Below are 16,721 nucleotides of genomic sequence, written 5' to 3'. Positions count from 1 at the left end.
TCTGTGCACATGCAGCTTTTAGGATTTGACTCCCTATAGGCAGCAGGTGGTCTTAAAATGCTTTTAAGCCAGCAGTCTGCACTTTAGAAAGACAGTGCTGGGACATGTGGTGTCAGGGGGCAGGGGGCAGTGGGGGGGGTTCCAGTAGTCTCACTGGTGCGTGCTACCATGTATTCATTCAACGAATCGTTTTGCATCCAGTGTCCTGTTTGTTTTGTGCCTCTTGTGTGCCAAGAGCTGCATTTGTGATTTGTAGCTCTGCTTGTCTTCCTGCTTAGTTGTCTTTGTGGTCAGCATATCCCACGAATGTACAAACTGTTTAAGACAAAGTATTCACCCTGAGGTCAAACAGTCCCAGCAGAGCTCTTTGTGAAACATTGTAGTGGATGGCTGCTTTTGCGCCTATGTGATCGTAAATTCTGTGTGTTGTTGTGATATTTTTTAATGGATGTCATTTATGATGTTGGGAACGTACAATGTTAGAGCCCAAAGATTTTAGGTGCCATCTAGGCCAAATTCTTCCTTTTATGTGTAAAGAATTTCTGACCCCAGAAAATGAATGTCAGTGTCACCGAGCTTGACAATTCCAGGGCTGGAACAGGGGCTGCCTGCAAATTTGATTTTGCTTTTGAGATGCGCAAGACAAGAATTACATATTGGGTGTGCACCATATCGGTTGCCGAGGGCCAAAGGCGTGATTTCTCCATGGCCTCTGCCTTTCATGTTTCTCGGTCTGACCTGGCTTTACTGCTTTTTCACTGATGCTCCCAGTGAGTTCTTTATTCACCGTTAACGCTGTGGTCCATTCTTCAGTCATTTGGTAGATGCAGAGAAGAATGTTGAATTTCATTGTCCAGCAATGAGCCTGGTTACAGGCCTGCCTACCCACTGATGACAAACTTGTGTGCAGTGTGAAACCCTGCCAGCCCACAGCCTCAGACTGGAGGAACACATGCTGCCCTAGTTCTGAGCCCTAAGAGAACAGTCCAGAAGTCCCTAGGTGTTCAGTGAGCGAGAGGGGAGCCTCCCCCGACCCCTCTCTCCAGGGCCCACCTGAACACAGTCTCTGCTGCCTTCCAGACACCAGCTCCATCCGCAGTTTGCAGACAGGCATGGGAGAGCTGCACGGGGAAACCAGGTTCTGGCATGGAAAGGACTACTGCAATTTTGTCTTCAAAGACTGGGTTCAACTGGATAAACCTTTTGCTGGTGAGTGCCACGATAGCAGGGGACTGCTTATATTTTGTCTTTTACTTGTCAGCGTCTGAGCAAGTGCGCATTGTGGGACAGAGTGTCCTTTGTTCTGCTTTGTTTTGTTTCAAATATTTGGTAAAACTTCGGAGACTATGGGCGGATTGTACAAGAAAAGAGTGTGAGGGGCGCCTGGGTGGCTCAGTGGGTTAAAGCCTCTGCCTTCAGCTCGGGTCGTGATCCCGGGGTCCTGGGATCGAGCCCCGCATCAGGCTCTCCGCTCCTTGGGGAGCCTGCTTTCTCCTCTCTCTCTCTCTGCCTGCCTCTCTGCCTACTTCTGATCTCTGTCTGTCAAATAAATAAATAAAATCTTAAAAAAAAAAAAAGAAAAGAGCGTGAGAGGTAGCTTACTGTGTGAAACCTCTGGGTTTCATCTAGGCATATTTTGGGGGTAACAATACATAATTCTACAAGAGCTGGTGTCCTCCCTTTGATCATCTTCTTTTCTGCGTATCATCTTCATCTTCCAGCATGAAAACGGTACATTTTCAGATTATCATCGTGCTGATGGATCGAAGAGAAGATAGAGATGGGACTGTATACCTAGCCTGAGGTTATTTCAACACAGAAATACAATATCAAGTCCACAACCTTAGATCATTTACACCAACTCACACCTTGTCTGGCTTAGTGATTATCTCCTACGAAGTGAAATGGACACATCCTGGGGGAGGTCCGTGGGGGCCTGTGCTCTTCAGTGTGCATCTATGTTTCCTTTGGCTATGGAGGTGTTGTCCCACCCAAGCCCAGTATGAGAGGCACAGTGAATGTTACCATGTTTGCTTTGCCGTATCATGGTCGGGTTGGTGCTGGAATCAGAGGGCTCCATCCCCAGCCCAGCAGTTAGTGATGATCCGTGCCTGGGGCCCCTGGGCAGATTTCATTGACAGATACTCCACGCCCCGGATGCCTTGGCATGACATTGGCTCTGCAGTCCACGGGAAGGCGGCTCGGGACGTGGCCCGTCACTTCATCCAGCGCTGGAACTTCACAAAGGTATGTGGATTGTTTTATCATGATTCTGTCCACATAGAGAGAGAGAGCCTGGAAGAGGAGAAACTTAAAGAGAATGGGCCAAGAAGATGCTGTGGTAGCCCATCCGCTCTCGAGTGCCTGCTTGCCAGAGCACAGGGAGATAGATGGCACTTTTGGGGCCTGTTGTGATCCTTTTCACATTTTGGGTACTCTGTTGATCAAGCATCTGGTTTGGGCTGGTGGGTCAGCTGGAGGGCTGTTGTAGGGGGGCAGGGACCTTGTTTAGATGGGAGAGCTCGAGCTTTGAAGTCCTTCCTGTCCTGGCATTACGCTGGGTTCATACTGGTCCAGACTTCTGGGAGGCAGCTCTGAGTGAGGGGAGCAGTGTGTGAAGATGGGGCCATTTCCCTTTTCTTCAGACTGTGTTTTATGCCTTCATTACATATAGGAAGAACTTAAGTACCTACCTTCCAGGTGTCATTAAGGTTCCCTCTCATTTACTATAAATTATGACAAGGAATTAGTCTCCTTGATAATTTGGGAAGAAATTGTTTCATCAACAACTTAGAATCTCATCTGATCTTTCATTTACGTAAGCTTTTATTTACACAAACCTTACAACTTTTTAGAAATAATGGAAATATTTTTTAAAGACTTTTTTTTTTAAAAGATTTTATTTATTTCACAGAGAGAGATCACAAGTAGGCAGAGAGGCAGGCAGAGAGAGAGATAGAGGAGGAAGCAGGTTCTCTGCTGAGCAGAGAGCCCAATGCGGGACTCGATCCCAGGACCCTGAGATCACGACCCGAGCCAAAGGCAGAGGCTTAACCCACTGAGCCACCCAGGCGCCCCTTTTAAAGACTTTTTAATTTATTTTAGAGAGTGGTGGGGGAGGGCCAAAGGGAGAGGGAGAGAGAATCTCAAGCAGAGTCCCCACTGATCATGGAGTCCGAGAAATAATGGAAATATTTTTAACAAAAATTAAGGGAGCATGAATGAATAAATGAAGGAGTATTATTTTAACCTACTGGTATCTGTGGTTGGTGTTGGGATTTCCAAAGCCTGTATATTCTATTGCTGGCAGGATAAATTGGTAAACCCCAGAAAGCTTTTAAAAAACTCTACAAGCTTTAACTCAGAAAATCTTTTTTGGGTATTTAAATTAAAGTCATCTGGGGATGCCTAGGTGATTCGTTGGTTAAGCATCTGCCTTCGGCGCAGCTCATGATTCCAGGGTCCTGGGATTGAGTCCTGCATTGGGCTCCCTGGTCAGTGGGGAGTCTGCTTCTCCCTCTGCCTGCTGCTCCCCCTGCTTGTGCTGTCTCTCTCTCTCTGGAAAATAAAGAAATAAAATCTAAAAAAAAAAAAGAAATAATCTGATAGGTAATTTTTTGATATTTCTTCTAATCTGAATAGGAAAAACTGAAATGCACATTAATAGGAATTTAGTTAACAAACTATCGTTCTGTATGATTTTCTTAGGAAGTTTTAAAAATAGGATATACGGTGCTATATTGCTATGACAAGATATCTACAACATAGTAAGAAATCAGTTCCAAAACAAATACCATTTTTGCCATTATATACCTCTATAACTCTAGATTGCATATAAGCTTTCTTTAAAAATATGAAACGATACATGCCCACTACAAAAGGTTAAAAAAAAAAAAGGGCGGGGAGGGGGGAGGAGTTCTCTGCCTCTGGAAAACAGAAAGAGCACAAAAATAATCTATTAAAACGCTCCACTGTGAGCGTTTTTTTTTCTTTTTCTTATTCAAATGACTCTGAATTTCTTTTATAATCACAAAGTAGGGAGGAATGGAGCTATTTTCTCACATGGATCTTTTCTTTTTCTACCTGTTTTTCTTTATTTTAGATTATGAAGTCAAAATATCGGTCCCTTTCTTACCCTTTCCTGCTTCCCAAATCTCAAACAACAGCCCATGAGTTGAAATACCAAGTGCCTGGGTCCGTCCATGCCAATGTACAGGTAAGGCTGGCTTTTTTTTTTTTTTCCACTGAATGCTAATGGGTAAAATTACTCTTCTTGGATTAAGTGAAACACTGGTTTCAGATTTTTCAATGAGGACGACGCCAAAGCAAATCTGAAGAGACCTTTTAAATTTAATTTTATATTTCCTATTTAAAGTGTATTCCATTTATCCTCTTTTTAGAACTCTTTTATAAATATAACAGATGCACTGTTTTACTTCCTTTACATGTGTTACCTCTATCACTCGTCTCTGATTCTACACTGTAGCGTAATCACCATTATGTTTACGTGTACACCTTTTATATCACCTGTATTGTCAATTTCTTCAGCCACACACTCATCTCTTTTATGCCTCTGTTCCTCCCACTGTAGCTGTCTTAGCGTCTTACACTTACACTTATCCCAGAGTCAGTGATGGATAATCTTCTTAACTGAGTCACTTTATAACTGAAATATAAAACAGTCGTTGTTAAGAAGCCTTTCCCTTATGAGAGGGTCTCACAGAAAGCATGTGTATTCTTAATCTGTATAATCTTTCATGCATAAATTGTAAAAACATCAAATGCTCGAGAAATTTATATTCCTATCTTTTTGCCTTTTTAAAAAAATTTAGTTTTATTTTTTTTACTACGTTTGATATTATTACTGATAGGTTGCAGAATGACTCCACAGAGGGTTAATCAGTTTGGAGTAGCCCATCTACACTTAAAATATACTTTTTAAAGTTTCTTTGTCCTCCATTCATAACATTCACTCTAAAGGGTCTGGTTTTAGTTTCCTCAGAAATGTATTAAGTTTACATGTAAGTTAAGAATCTTTATGTCCCAAGGATTCCAGTGAATGCGTTCATAATTGGAAAATGTGTAAGTAAATAAATATTCTTAGGAAAGGCCAGTCAAGGAAAGGCTTGTCCTTTAATTCCTTCTGAAGTCACCCTAGCAACATGATACACACAGTGAAGCAGGGACGGTTTCCGGGGAAGCACCAGGAATGTGGCTGAAACTTCATATCTAAGAAGCTAATTATAGTTCAATCTAATTTTAGTTCCTAATTAACCAAATGCCTTTTAGAGGCTCTTTTAATAGAATATGGAATTTGCTTAATGGATCCCATAATTTTACCACATCCAGTCGAAGCATCTCAAATTACACATAGGAAAATTAAGACCCACTGGGGCTATGAGACTTGTCCAGGGTCACCGGTTGGTTGTACGTCGGGGTGGAGTTGAAATCCTGCTCTTGTCCGCCTTTACCACAGCTCAAGTATCTTGAGATCATCAGGGGCTGAACTAGGATGGGCCACCTTTGATATTGCCTTTTGTTCAAGGTCATCACTATCAGCATCAAAAGTATTAGGTAAGAGAACTGAGTGGGTCAGTTGCTTAAGCATCTGACTCTTGATTTTTGCCTCAGGTCATGATCTCAGGTTGTGGTATCAGCCCCGCATTGGGTGTGAGGCCTGCTTAAAAATCTCCCTCTCTCTCCGCCCCTCCCCAACCCCCCTTTAAAAAAATAAAAAAGGATTGTTTAAGTAAAGATCTAGCAGTCTGCTACTGACATCACTAATACAGATTTATATAATCTGGACATGGATTGTAGTGACTATGATTACGTAAATGAAATCCCTAAATCAGTTACTTTGTACTATATACAAGTAGAGGTATTTGTAGCTAAGAAATCAAAAGACATTTCAGGCCACAGATCAGCTGAGAGAACAATCAAAGAGATAGACCACTTGAGAGAAATACCTATAGCAAAGACTGAGTTAGCCCAGGCTACAGGAGACAATTAATTCAAACTTAGAGGCACAGATATATATATATGCTCATATGTAAGTTAATGAATATTTTATGAACCCATTTAATGTTATTCTACTTGGAGGGAAGAATTACTCATGCTGTAAGATAACACAGTAGCCTTCATGTTAAGAAAACAAGAGAATTTAATTTAGGATTTGAGATGGGATTAAAATTGACTCAGTGATCAACTTATTGAAGTTAGCAGATGCGAATGAAGCATCTATTGAAAAAGAATTTCTGGGAATTCTATTTTTGTGATCAGCAAACGAAATTGTATGCTGGCGTTTCATAAACATACGTCTTCTCTTACCTGCTGTTGGACCCTGTTTTATATCCTCTCACCCAGTCCCCTGGCACGGTACATAGATCCTCTGCGTGTACACTCTATTGAATGACTCCTGAGTCCCCTTCTTTGCATCACTGACCCGTGGGGCTGGATCTGGGGTTTCCTGGATATGCTTCTATGTCCGTCCTCCGTGTGCTGGGGTGGCCTGCACTCCAGAAGCTCTAGGGCCAGTTGATTTGAAAGGAGGTCTACCAAGACTTACTCATTAAATCATTTATTCAGTCAGCGTATGTTTATTAAGTGCTATCTGTTTGCACAGTGAAGTCATCCATGCATACTTGCGGTTGAGGAAGAAGACAAAAATTCTCTGCCTCAGGATGCCTGGGTGGCTCAGTCGGTCAGCGGCTGCCTTCGGCCTTCCGCTCACGTTATGATCCCTGAGCGTTTGGATCGAGCCCGGCGTTGGGCTCCCTGCTTACCAGGAAGCCTGCTTCTCCCTGTCCTCCCCACTCCTGCTCTCTGGTGCTATTTCTGTCTCTCAAATTAATAAATCTTTAAGAAAAAAAAAGTTCTGTGCCTCTGGAAGCCTCGGTTAGCTGGGAGAGGGAAAGCTGTGACGTTGAACTATTCAGTTCACAATGCTAGGTGTGGTCCAGGACTAACCGCTAGCCTGAAAGTGGGGCCCAGCATGCTGGGAGGTCTGGCAGTGAGGACGGGAGAGCTGGGCATCTCCTGTAAGTAATAAGCCTGCCTGCTCCGGGGATGGTAGATCGACTGCCACGACCATTTGCTCTTGATGTGTTAGCAGGTAAAGCTGAGAGGCTTAAGGCCCGACTGGGGATGCCCCTGAGTGCCGGCCTGGGAAATCTGGATCTGATCCTCGAAGGCATTAATGAACTTTGGACTTTTTTTTTTTTCTCCCTATCCTGGAAAAATTGGGATATAGGAATGCTTTATGAAAATTAACCCAGATCAGAGTTTACAAACCTGGTTTTACCTGTGAAATGCTAACAGCTATGCCAACAAAAATATTTCCGTGGACAGAGAAGTTTTGGCAGATTTTCTAAACACAGGATTCCTTAGTACCTTTGTTACACTGATGGGTATCATGGAGTTGCTAAGAATGAAGGTGCTATGAGGATCTTCCCAGCTGAGTGGCTGGAGGATCGCTCACTTGTCATGTGTCTGTTTCCATCTCTCTGAACAGACACACTTGGGGACCTAAAGTTTATACATACCAAGAACTTAGACTGGAAAGAGAGTAAAAGCAAGGACACCTGTAAGGAGGCTGCGGCTGTAATTCTAGCACAAAGTTTGCATTTGTAAATTAGTATTCTTTTTCTTGAAGACGACTCCCCCACAATTTAAGCAGTGTCACTGGTAGCTAGAAGATGTTTCTCAAAACTGCCAAAATAACTCCAGTTGTGAAAGCGGCAGGGACAGCTAGGCAGTCCCAACTTTTTGAAGTCAGGAAAGTCTGAGAGGACCAGAAACCGAAAAAAGAAAAGAAACCAGCCTGCTTCATTTCTCCTTTTCCGTAAAGTTCTGACCAGTGTTGTTTCACTGTGTGTTATTTACTGGCTTTCTACTTTATTCGTCTTGTTCTAGAAATTATTATTTTCAGGTCATGGGTGAATAGAGCTTAGAGGCCCAAAGCAATAATCTAGCTGAATCCTTGGTTTTTCAGAGAATCTGGAAGGGAGCCAGGAGATGGGACCCAATGCGTTGTAGGTAACTTGATCTTTAAAAAGTTTAGTGTCTTTTAATACTTTTAGGCCCTTCACTCTCTCAGCTGTCATGTGGCAATAGCCAGATAACTCTTATATACTCTCGGTTGACAAATTTGACGCTACTTAATAAAGTCCTTTCTTGGGTTTATTCTCCTTTTTTTTTAGGTTTACTCTTTTAAAAAAAATTTTAGCATAATTTTTTACAGTTTATGGCTTGTAACATAATTTAGAGCCCACAAGCTTTAATTAACTTAAAAGGAACAAGGGGATGTAGCAAGGGGAAGAAGTAGATTATAGAGTCAAAGTGTTCAAATCCCAGCTTTGCTACATACTAGCTGTGCAGCCTTGAAAAATTACATCTTCATATGCATTTTTTTCATCAATAAAACAGATCATAACAGTATCTGCCTCATAGGGTTGGTGGCGAGAGCTAAATTAATCGGTGCCAACAGCACTTGGATTATGTTAGTATTAGCTTCAGTCCTCAAGCTTTCCCGAGTGTTTTCAAGAGTTTGGAACAAAGCAGTGGACATTTCTCTGGATGGGTCACAAGGGTAGTTCTAGATGCAAAAATCTAATTTATGCCATATATTTATTGACATGGAGAGAAAGAACATTTGACATAATAGATAGTCTGTAAGATTCATGTTCTTTTATTTGCAATAAGGAACCCAATGATTTAATACTTTTAACACAAAAACATTGGGTCCAGTCGTCCTTGGTAATCCCACACCAGCCATGATGCACAGCGGTCGCAGAAGGCTTGACACCAGTAGCCAGGGTGACTAGTGAGGGAGAATAGAGCCAGGGCAGGGGGAACGGAGGCTGCCCCCACCAACACGAATTTCTGCTCCTAAAAAAAAGGCCATCTGAACCTGAGAGCTGACTTCAGCAACTTCCGCAGACACTTAAAATATTCTTGGGTGTTTCGCCTTGCAGCTGGGCATTCTCAGAAGCCTGCCAAGAACATTTAGAGGAGACAAAGCAGGGTAAAGGCTTGGGGGCCAGGGGTAGAGGTAAGATGGCTCTGAAACCACTCATGTACAGACAGTAAGTAAAAGAACTTGTTTTCTCCCGAAAAAGAACAATCTGGATGTCCAAGGGCTATCATGGCTATCAAGACAGAGGACACTCAGCATGTCTATCAAGGTAAAAGACAATGCCTGATGACAGATAGCATCAATACGGACTCAGTATTGAGAACAATCCTCTTAATTAAATTGGGCAGCTTATTGTAGAAAAGCCAACCCTTAGACCATCATTGTTGAGAAGTCCTGCCAAATGGAGGGAAATGATTCCGCTGGAGTTATGTCTTTGATCTCTCTGTTAAAAAAAAAAAAAAAAATTTTTTTTTTTTTTGAACAGAAAGGAAACTATACAGGCCAGTGTGAATGACATCCGAATTATATTAGTGGAAAAACTTGTTCCTACACTTGGGGAAAACGGCCACATGACTCTCTACAGGATGTCAACATAGGAATCAATGTAGATTTCAAAGGACTGTCACGTTCTGTGTTGTGAAAAAGTCGGTAAGGAGGGGTAAAAGAAAGCCACTTCACTCACCTCTAAGGCAGTTTCCTACCATGGGGGTTGTTTCCCATTTAGGGAACAGGTCTCCATGCGGGAGCACTTCTGTTCTTGCTGCTGTGGTTCTTGGCAGGAGAAGCCCCAGGAACGGGGAGTGTTCACCCCCTGCCCAGCACTGCACTGAGCATTTTGTGAATTGTCTTATTCAGTGTTCACCAGTCTCGGAACTGGACTCCTGTGTGACCTCTTACTTTCACAGAGGAGGAAAGCAAGACTTTGGGATGTTAAAATAGGCTAGGGAGGCACAGTGAGGTTGAGGCTGGGTGTCGAGTGGTCTGGCCCCACAAGGCAGAGGCTGTTTCCGCTGAGGTCTGGCTGGTGGTAACGGCCAACGGCTCTGGCAAGGCAAAGCTGCATGTCGACCTTGCCATGTAGGATCCTCTTCTCTTACAGCAGCCCCAAGTGCCCCCCACCCTGAGCAACTCTTTTCTTGTTTCTTTCTACCTTCCCAGAGCCCACATCTACATCTTTCTTCCTAGGACTTCTCTCCACTTAAGTTTTACTCTTCAAAAGTTTGTTTTCTCCCTCTTCTTCAGCCTCAAGCTCCACTCTTCCCTATTGTTCGGGCGAAAGGATCATCCCATGTTGTGTGGTGAATGGATAACCGTCAGTGGACAAAATTGGTAATTAGAAGGAACGGCTTGATAGTATGAGGTGAATTCTTGAACAAAGTTCATTCCTTGGTGTTCCTGGCCTGCTTTTCTCCTCAGTACAGACTGGAAGAATAAGGCTCAACAGTCTGAGTGCTTCCCTTGTCTCCTGACCCCTGCCACTGATGGGCTTCTCCGTCAAAGCCAACTTCTGCTTGAGAGACATATAAATGGCTCTTGTCCTAACAGTCGCTGGTCCATGACTGACTTGGGAGTTTGGGGAAATAGAAAGAAATTAAGATATGTGCTGAGTTTATAGGAAAGGAAAGCATTACAGTAAGAGAAAAGCAACTTGGGACAAATTCTAAGAAAGTTTTGAAAGTTTTCCTTCAAGAAGAGATTTCTGAATTTCAATCCGTACATTCAACTTGGGCCCACTGTATATAAGGGGATCAGGTCTTGTGGTAAAAGAAAAGGTTACCTTTCTCTCTGCCTCTTTGTCTATGTATCCGTCTATTTTTATGAAACAATTCAGCTATTCTGTACACGACTCAGTGCTTACCATGGTAAGTGTGACCACTGTCTGTCACTATACAACATTATCACAATTATCATTGACTCTGTCCACTATGCCATCTCCGTGACTTATATATTTTATAACTGGAAGTTTGACCTCTTAATCCCCTTCGCCTATTTTGCTTGAGAAGCCTATCTTTTAAGTTATAAAATAGGACAGGGTACAAAAGAAAATGACCGGTTCTACTTAGAGTTTAGAGGCTAAAACATAAAATTAGAAACATGGTCTTTTTATATGCTTTAAAATTGTGTATTCAGACTTGAGGTTTGAAAAGTGAGGGTTAGATTTGATTCTCCATATAAGGCCCATTTCTGCACATGTAAGCAAGAGTTTGAGGCTTGTCTGAGTTCCACGGGTTTAAAACAGAAATGCAGGACAAGTTGGTCGGACCAGTTAAGAAAAAGGAGAGAGTAAATCTTAAATTTAAAATAGAAGGGAGTCAGTCATAATGGGTTTGGCCTTTTTGGCTGTTTACAAACTTTCGAGACCATGAAGCATGTAAAGCAATAGAGTTCATCTGTATATCCCCTCAGAGTCTCTGGTTCAAGGTAGAGGCAAGACCAAAGGGAAATCTATATTTTTAGCTTTCTTGTGGAGATAGATTTTAACTAATTAGAATAATAGTAAATGAAGAGTAATACCAAGTTTTTTTTTTTCTCTATTACTTAAAAGATATGTTTAAATTGAATACAAAATGATGACTTTAGAGTTTGGACTCAGACAACGGGATTGATAATGCTGACCCCCCACCCCGCGAGGGGGGCAACCTCCCACATGCTCTGGTTTAATGGATATCAGGTTCCCCCACCCCATGCTGCTTATGCTCTCCCTCAGTTTCTTCTTTTGGCTTACAAATGGACTTATTTCTTAAAAGGGAAGCATTTACCAGTATCTTTCATAGGAAAGATGGCAAATACATGACTTGCCTGCTTTCCCTTCATGGAGCTGCCCGCCATCAAACTTAGCTTTCCTCCCCAGTGTGTCTCATTCCAAGGAGTCTCTTTTTGGCATAGCTGCTCCGGAAACTACTTCAGAATGATTAGACTTGAACTCTATCTGGCACTCCTCATTTATATCTTATGCTAATGAGCTTATTAAATCTTTGAATCTGGGCAAATTTGGAGAGTGAGAAAGGAAAGCATGTTTCTTTTTGAGGGGAACACTGAGAAATGACCACTAAAGGTGGTATATAAACTTCACCTCTAATCCTATACATCCAGTATCTACCACATGCCGTATACCGTAGCTCTGTGGGTGTTAGGTGATTTATTTCTTCACCCAGCAGCTGTGGCGCATGTGCATGTCTGTGTGTTTGTGTGTCTATGTGTGTGTGTGAGAGAGAGAGATCTCAGTTGTACAGTGGTGGAAATCAAGCCTCCCTGATATTAAAATGACTTGTTAAAAGTGAAAGAGCTGGTAAGGGCAGAGCTGGACCAGAGTTCCGATCTGGGCAGCATAGGTTTCCATTTTATACGTTGTTTCCAGAGTTCCGTAGAACCTGATAGTATGTATAGCAGAGGGTAAGAACCTTCTCGAGGTAGCCTACATTTTCAGAGCTATGCCCCTTGGCCACCAAATTCAACTTAAATTTGAGAGGACTAGCGGCTGAAACATCCATTTGCTCAGAACAACAAACATCATTTCTACTGATGGACAATAATGCAGTTCCTTAGAGATTACGTGAAATCAGGGTATTTTCCCAGTGTGGATCATATTTATTCATTTTCCTTGTGAGTTTTCTTTTGAGATATTTGACTATTGCTGCTCACAACTAAAACTTTCCAATAGCACATATTCATCTGATAAAATTAAATAAGTGTTTTGAAGGAAGTTATTTTGTAATGAATACCTCATAAGACAGAGTAAGATTTTGAGGATTAACTCAATGATGTTAGTAAGTACTAATTTGAATTTCCTGAGTGTTAGAGATGCAACTTTTAAAGTTGATTAGATCAAGAATGTTATGAGCTCTTTCATATATATATATACGTATACATGTATATATATATATGAACACAGACATAAAACCAGTTACATACTAGATCACTTTACAGATTCCTAATAATGTGGAGCCATTCTTTTGTTTTTAATTTCAGTTGCCCTCATGAGAGACACTTTCATATTCATTTCAAATCAGGAATCGCAAATCTATTTTTTACAGTGATTCTTCTTCAGTGTCATGCTATTACTTAAGGAAAATCAATTAATAAATATTTACTGAGCACCTACTCTCTGCTGTCTACTGCAGTCATAGAATACTGGAAAAAGTGACGAACAGTGGTTCTTAGTTTGAAAGGCTTGTATGTCCTCTGGTCCACCGTCCCAGGCACAGCCACACTCTCTGCAGCGGCTCTGACCCAGTGTGCCACAGCTCAAATGCATCCTCTAATGTTTTCATTAATAATAGCAAACACTTACATACCATTTGCCAGGTGGTAGGCCTCCTTCATACTTCCTGGTAATTCATCTAATCATCCCTATAATCCTATAAAGTAGATACTCAATTTAATAGAACAGAAATATGAGGCACCAGGAGATTGAGAAACTGGACCAAGATCAAAGTTACTGAGGGGCTGGGCTAAGCTTTGAACCAGGCAGTCTTGCTAAGTATGAGTGTACTTAACATCTACCCGGGTATCTGAGCTGGAGGGTCTTCATGAAATCCAGGTGGGAGCAGGTGAGGGTCTGAATGGGGGAGGCAGATGAGAAAACTGAGCAATGAGGAGATACCCAAGAATCAGCTGATTAAAGGCAAAGTCAAGGTTATATATCTAAATGAACCTATTGTGTTTTAAAATGTATTAATCTGAACAGTATTATTTGGGATAAAAGGAGCCAGCACATAGAGCTAGGGTGACCCTATTGTATGGTTCAAAATGGGACACTTTGGAGTATTGGAGAGTAAAAGTCCTATTACTAAAGTCCCCAGAACAGTGGGCATTCTGGTGTCATTGTGGAAGCTTCATGGAAGAAGAACGCCAGCGGTGGCCCTAGCCACTAGCATAGCCACTGGAAGAGGTACTTCTGGAATACTCTGTAGAAACTACACTTTATGGTTCCCAGTTTTGAATGAAAGCGGTTGTGGGTGGAGGAGGATATATTCATTCGGTAGTATAGACGAAAAAGGATTGATTTCGTTTGATGAATATGTCTGGCATCCTCTCAGCTGTTGGCTCACTTCCATTTCCAATTGCTGCCTTGCAGTTGCTGCGCTCTGCTGCTGATTGGTCGGCCGGAATAAAGTACCACGAAGAGTCCATCCACGCTGCCTACCTCCACGTGATAGAGAACAGCAAGCACTATATCTATATAGAAGTAAGTCCCGCTCATGTGAACTAGTGGGACAGCCTGCCTTCCCATAAACAGCTTACAGAGACTGCAGGGTCCCCAGACTCGCATCTGCTACATTAATTGGCGTATGGTGAGATGCCAGTTCGAGTCACCTGAATTTTTACCTCCCCAGCATACCTAACATGCACTTTGCATTTTCATCAACTCGGGACCCTAGTAGTAGTCCCCCAAGTTCTTGTTATTAAAGCGTGTCAACTCACTATAATATTATTAGCCGGAAATACAAGACGGACGAGTAAGTTTTTGTTTGTCTTGAGTTGGAGGGTCAAAGTAGGAGGCGTGTGCTATGTCAGGAGAGCGCATAAGGGCAAGTTGCTAAAATTGGATGCCACCAGTTTGGCAGTATTGGAATAGGGAGCATGCAGGGAAAGCAACCTGGAAAAAGAAGACGGGAGAATATTGAGGGCAAGTTCCACCTTCTTCAATCCTGTATGAACCATTGTTCATTTTAAAGCATAATCAGATCCCAGAGTTTGTGTTCAGAGGAGAGGAGAAAACCTAGGGACACTGAGTTTAGTTTGGGAACCTTAACTGCACTTCAAAGTAGATACAAACCCAGCTCAGAGCACGTGGAAAATCCTGAAAAGAAATCAGAAGTTACAGTCACGATAATGTAAAAATAAATCAGAGCACAACTCCCTTCTTTATTTTCATCTTGTCTTTCCCATTGAATTTTTTTAAATGTACGGAGGGAAATGGGTTTCCTGGAGAAACCATCCTAGCCCTAAGTTCCTTCCCCTCTCCCCCTCCACACGGTGACTAATCATGAAGGACAAGTAGGAAAGAATTAGAGCTTTGTTTCTTTCACAGGCCTGGAGAAAGAGAAGCTGATTTTTAAAAATGAGCAGGCAAATGCAATATGGTATCCTGGGTGGAACCACACAACAGGAAAAGAATTCTATCAAAGCCTGGAGCATTGCAGTACTAATACAATTAGTATTATAATTTCATCAGTTATACCATCACAATAGACGATGTCAGCCGCTGCCTCATCCATTACCCAGAGTCCTTTTGCTTCATCTCTTTTTAGTAGCATTAAGTCAGCCTTCCTTATTCGTGCTACCACAGTCCTAAGTGAGCTCTGGAATGCCATATGGATACACATGGCTGTGGGCACGGACCTAGCTCTTCCGCCTCTAGCTGAGCTACGTGGTTGGCACCTACCTAACCTGCTTGCCCCAAAAGAGGAGAACAGGCCGTGCCACGTGGCCCACGAGTGTTCGCAGCTGCTGAGGAATGTGAAGCTTCTCTGTAATACGAATACAGAAAACAAACATGGTTTGGTTGCCACTGAAATGTTTATTGTTGGATGCCTGAAGGGAAGACACATTCTCAGATGAGTTCCCGAGCAGTGTCTCCTGTAAGGTTGTCTAATGGAGGCAGTTTAGAGATTTATGCGCTTAAGTGTAAAAACATGTAAACTCGTAAAAATAATGATGTGGCAAAGGGATGATAATCACAGTTTGAGTCATTGTTCTATGTCTCTTTAGGATGATTACAAAAGATTATGATGATTATACTTATAAATTACAGGTGTATTATAACTATGGAAGTAAGTAGTAGTGATCATATTTGTACCTAATTACTAGCATTCCTTTATGCAGCAGCTACATCTTTTATAACATTATGATAATAACGTTGTACCTGGGTTTTTTAGTAAGAGTTTTAAATAGTGTTTAAGAGGTCAATGAAGAGTGAAGTTTACTTAAAGAAAAAAAGAAAAACATTTTTTTCCAGTTTCTTGGTTTATTTATATGTATGAAACATACTTGTGAAGTTGAAGCTACTTAAATAGAAGTTCAGAAATAATTAGTGACCCGAACAAATGAGACAAGGCAAAAGCACATACTAGGAAATGATGGAGAATGGGTGGGGAATATTAGACCAGGATTCTGCCATCTACTCCATTAGAAAAGTAAATTTAGCATGAGACAGAAAGTTCGCCAGTATAGGACTTGAAATCATGAGCATTTACACAACACATGAATTTATAAACCTAGGGTCTCTGCTGATAAATTTGGAATGTTCTACCTTCCTAAAGATGTCAGCTACAAAGAACTCACATGATGAAATAATAGCATAGCTTCCCACTGGACTGAGATATGACATGTGACATTACCTTGAAATGCGTGAGGCGCAGACTGAGATGAAGCTTCTTTTATTCTGTCATTTGCTTTCATAAATGATTTTAGTAATAAGAACATGTAGGCTATGTGAAACGGTTTTTTGGTAAGTATCAGTGTAGTGTTATAGAGGACATTTTCCATATATATACTATATGCCACTAAGATAAGAAAGACTTACATGGTCACTCTCTTTCTCATAGAACCAGTTTTTCATAAGTTGTGCTGATGACAAAGTTGTGTTCAACAAGATTGGTGATGCCATTGCACAGAGGATACTGAAAGCTCACAGGTAACAGTTTGGCATTTGGGTAGGAGTGGTTACTGCAAATGTTCTTGCATTTACTGCTAAAATGACTTTGGAAAGCCCGTGTTATAATGCTGTCTTTTCCTAGCAGGCATAAATTGGGTTCAGCTAGCAGTAGATTATCGGTTCCTTCAATCTGATTTCAGTTGCTGA

The 16,721-nt window shown here is 41.8% G+C and overlaps 1 protein-coding gene across 4 annotated transcripts in view; it reads left to right on the top strand.

The window, feature by feature from the left end:
- Positions 1-16,721, top strand: part of PLD1 (phospholipase D1) — a 191,914-nt gene that overhangs the window by 134,387 nt on the left and 40,806 nt on the right. For all 4 annotated transcript variants that reach the window (XR_004381472.1, XM_032847937.1, XM_032847941.1 and 1 more), the window contains 5 exons: positions 1,081-1,209; positions 2,129-2,247; positions 4,103-4,216; positions 13,992-14,102; positions 16,465-16,553. Coding sequence is in view for 3 of the 4 variants with exons in the window: in XM_032847937.1 (XP_032703828.1) it covers positions 1,081-1,209; positions 2,129-2,247; positions 4,103-4,216; positions 13,992-14,102; positions 16,465-16,553 (562 nt within the window). In the remaining variant the exon portion in view is untranslated. The remainder of the gene's footprint in view (positions 1-1,080; positions 1,210-2,128; positions 2,248-4,102; positions 4,217-13,991; positions 14,103-16,464; positions 16,554-16,721) is intronic.

Source organism: Lontra canadensis, unplaced genomic scaffold, assembly GCF_010015895.1.
Source record: "Lontra canadensis isolate GAN:19392208 unplaced genomic scaffold, GSC_riverotter_1.0 scaffold196, whole genome shotgun sequence".
In the NCBI taxonomy this organism is placed as follows: domain Eukaryota; kingdom Metazoa; phylum Chordata; class Mammalia; order Carnivora; family Mustelidae; genus Lontra; species Lontra canadensis.
Note: the sequence above shows the minus strand (reverse complement) of the source record. Positions and strands in the feature narration are given on the sequence as shown.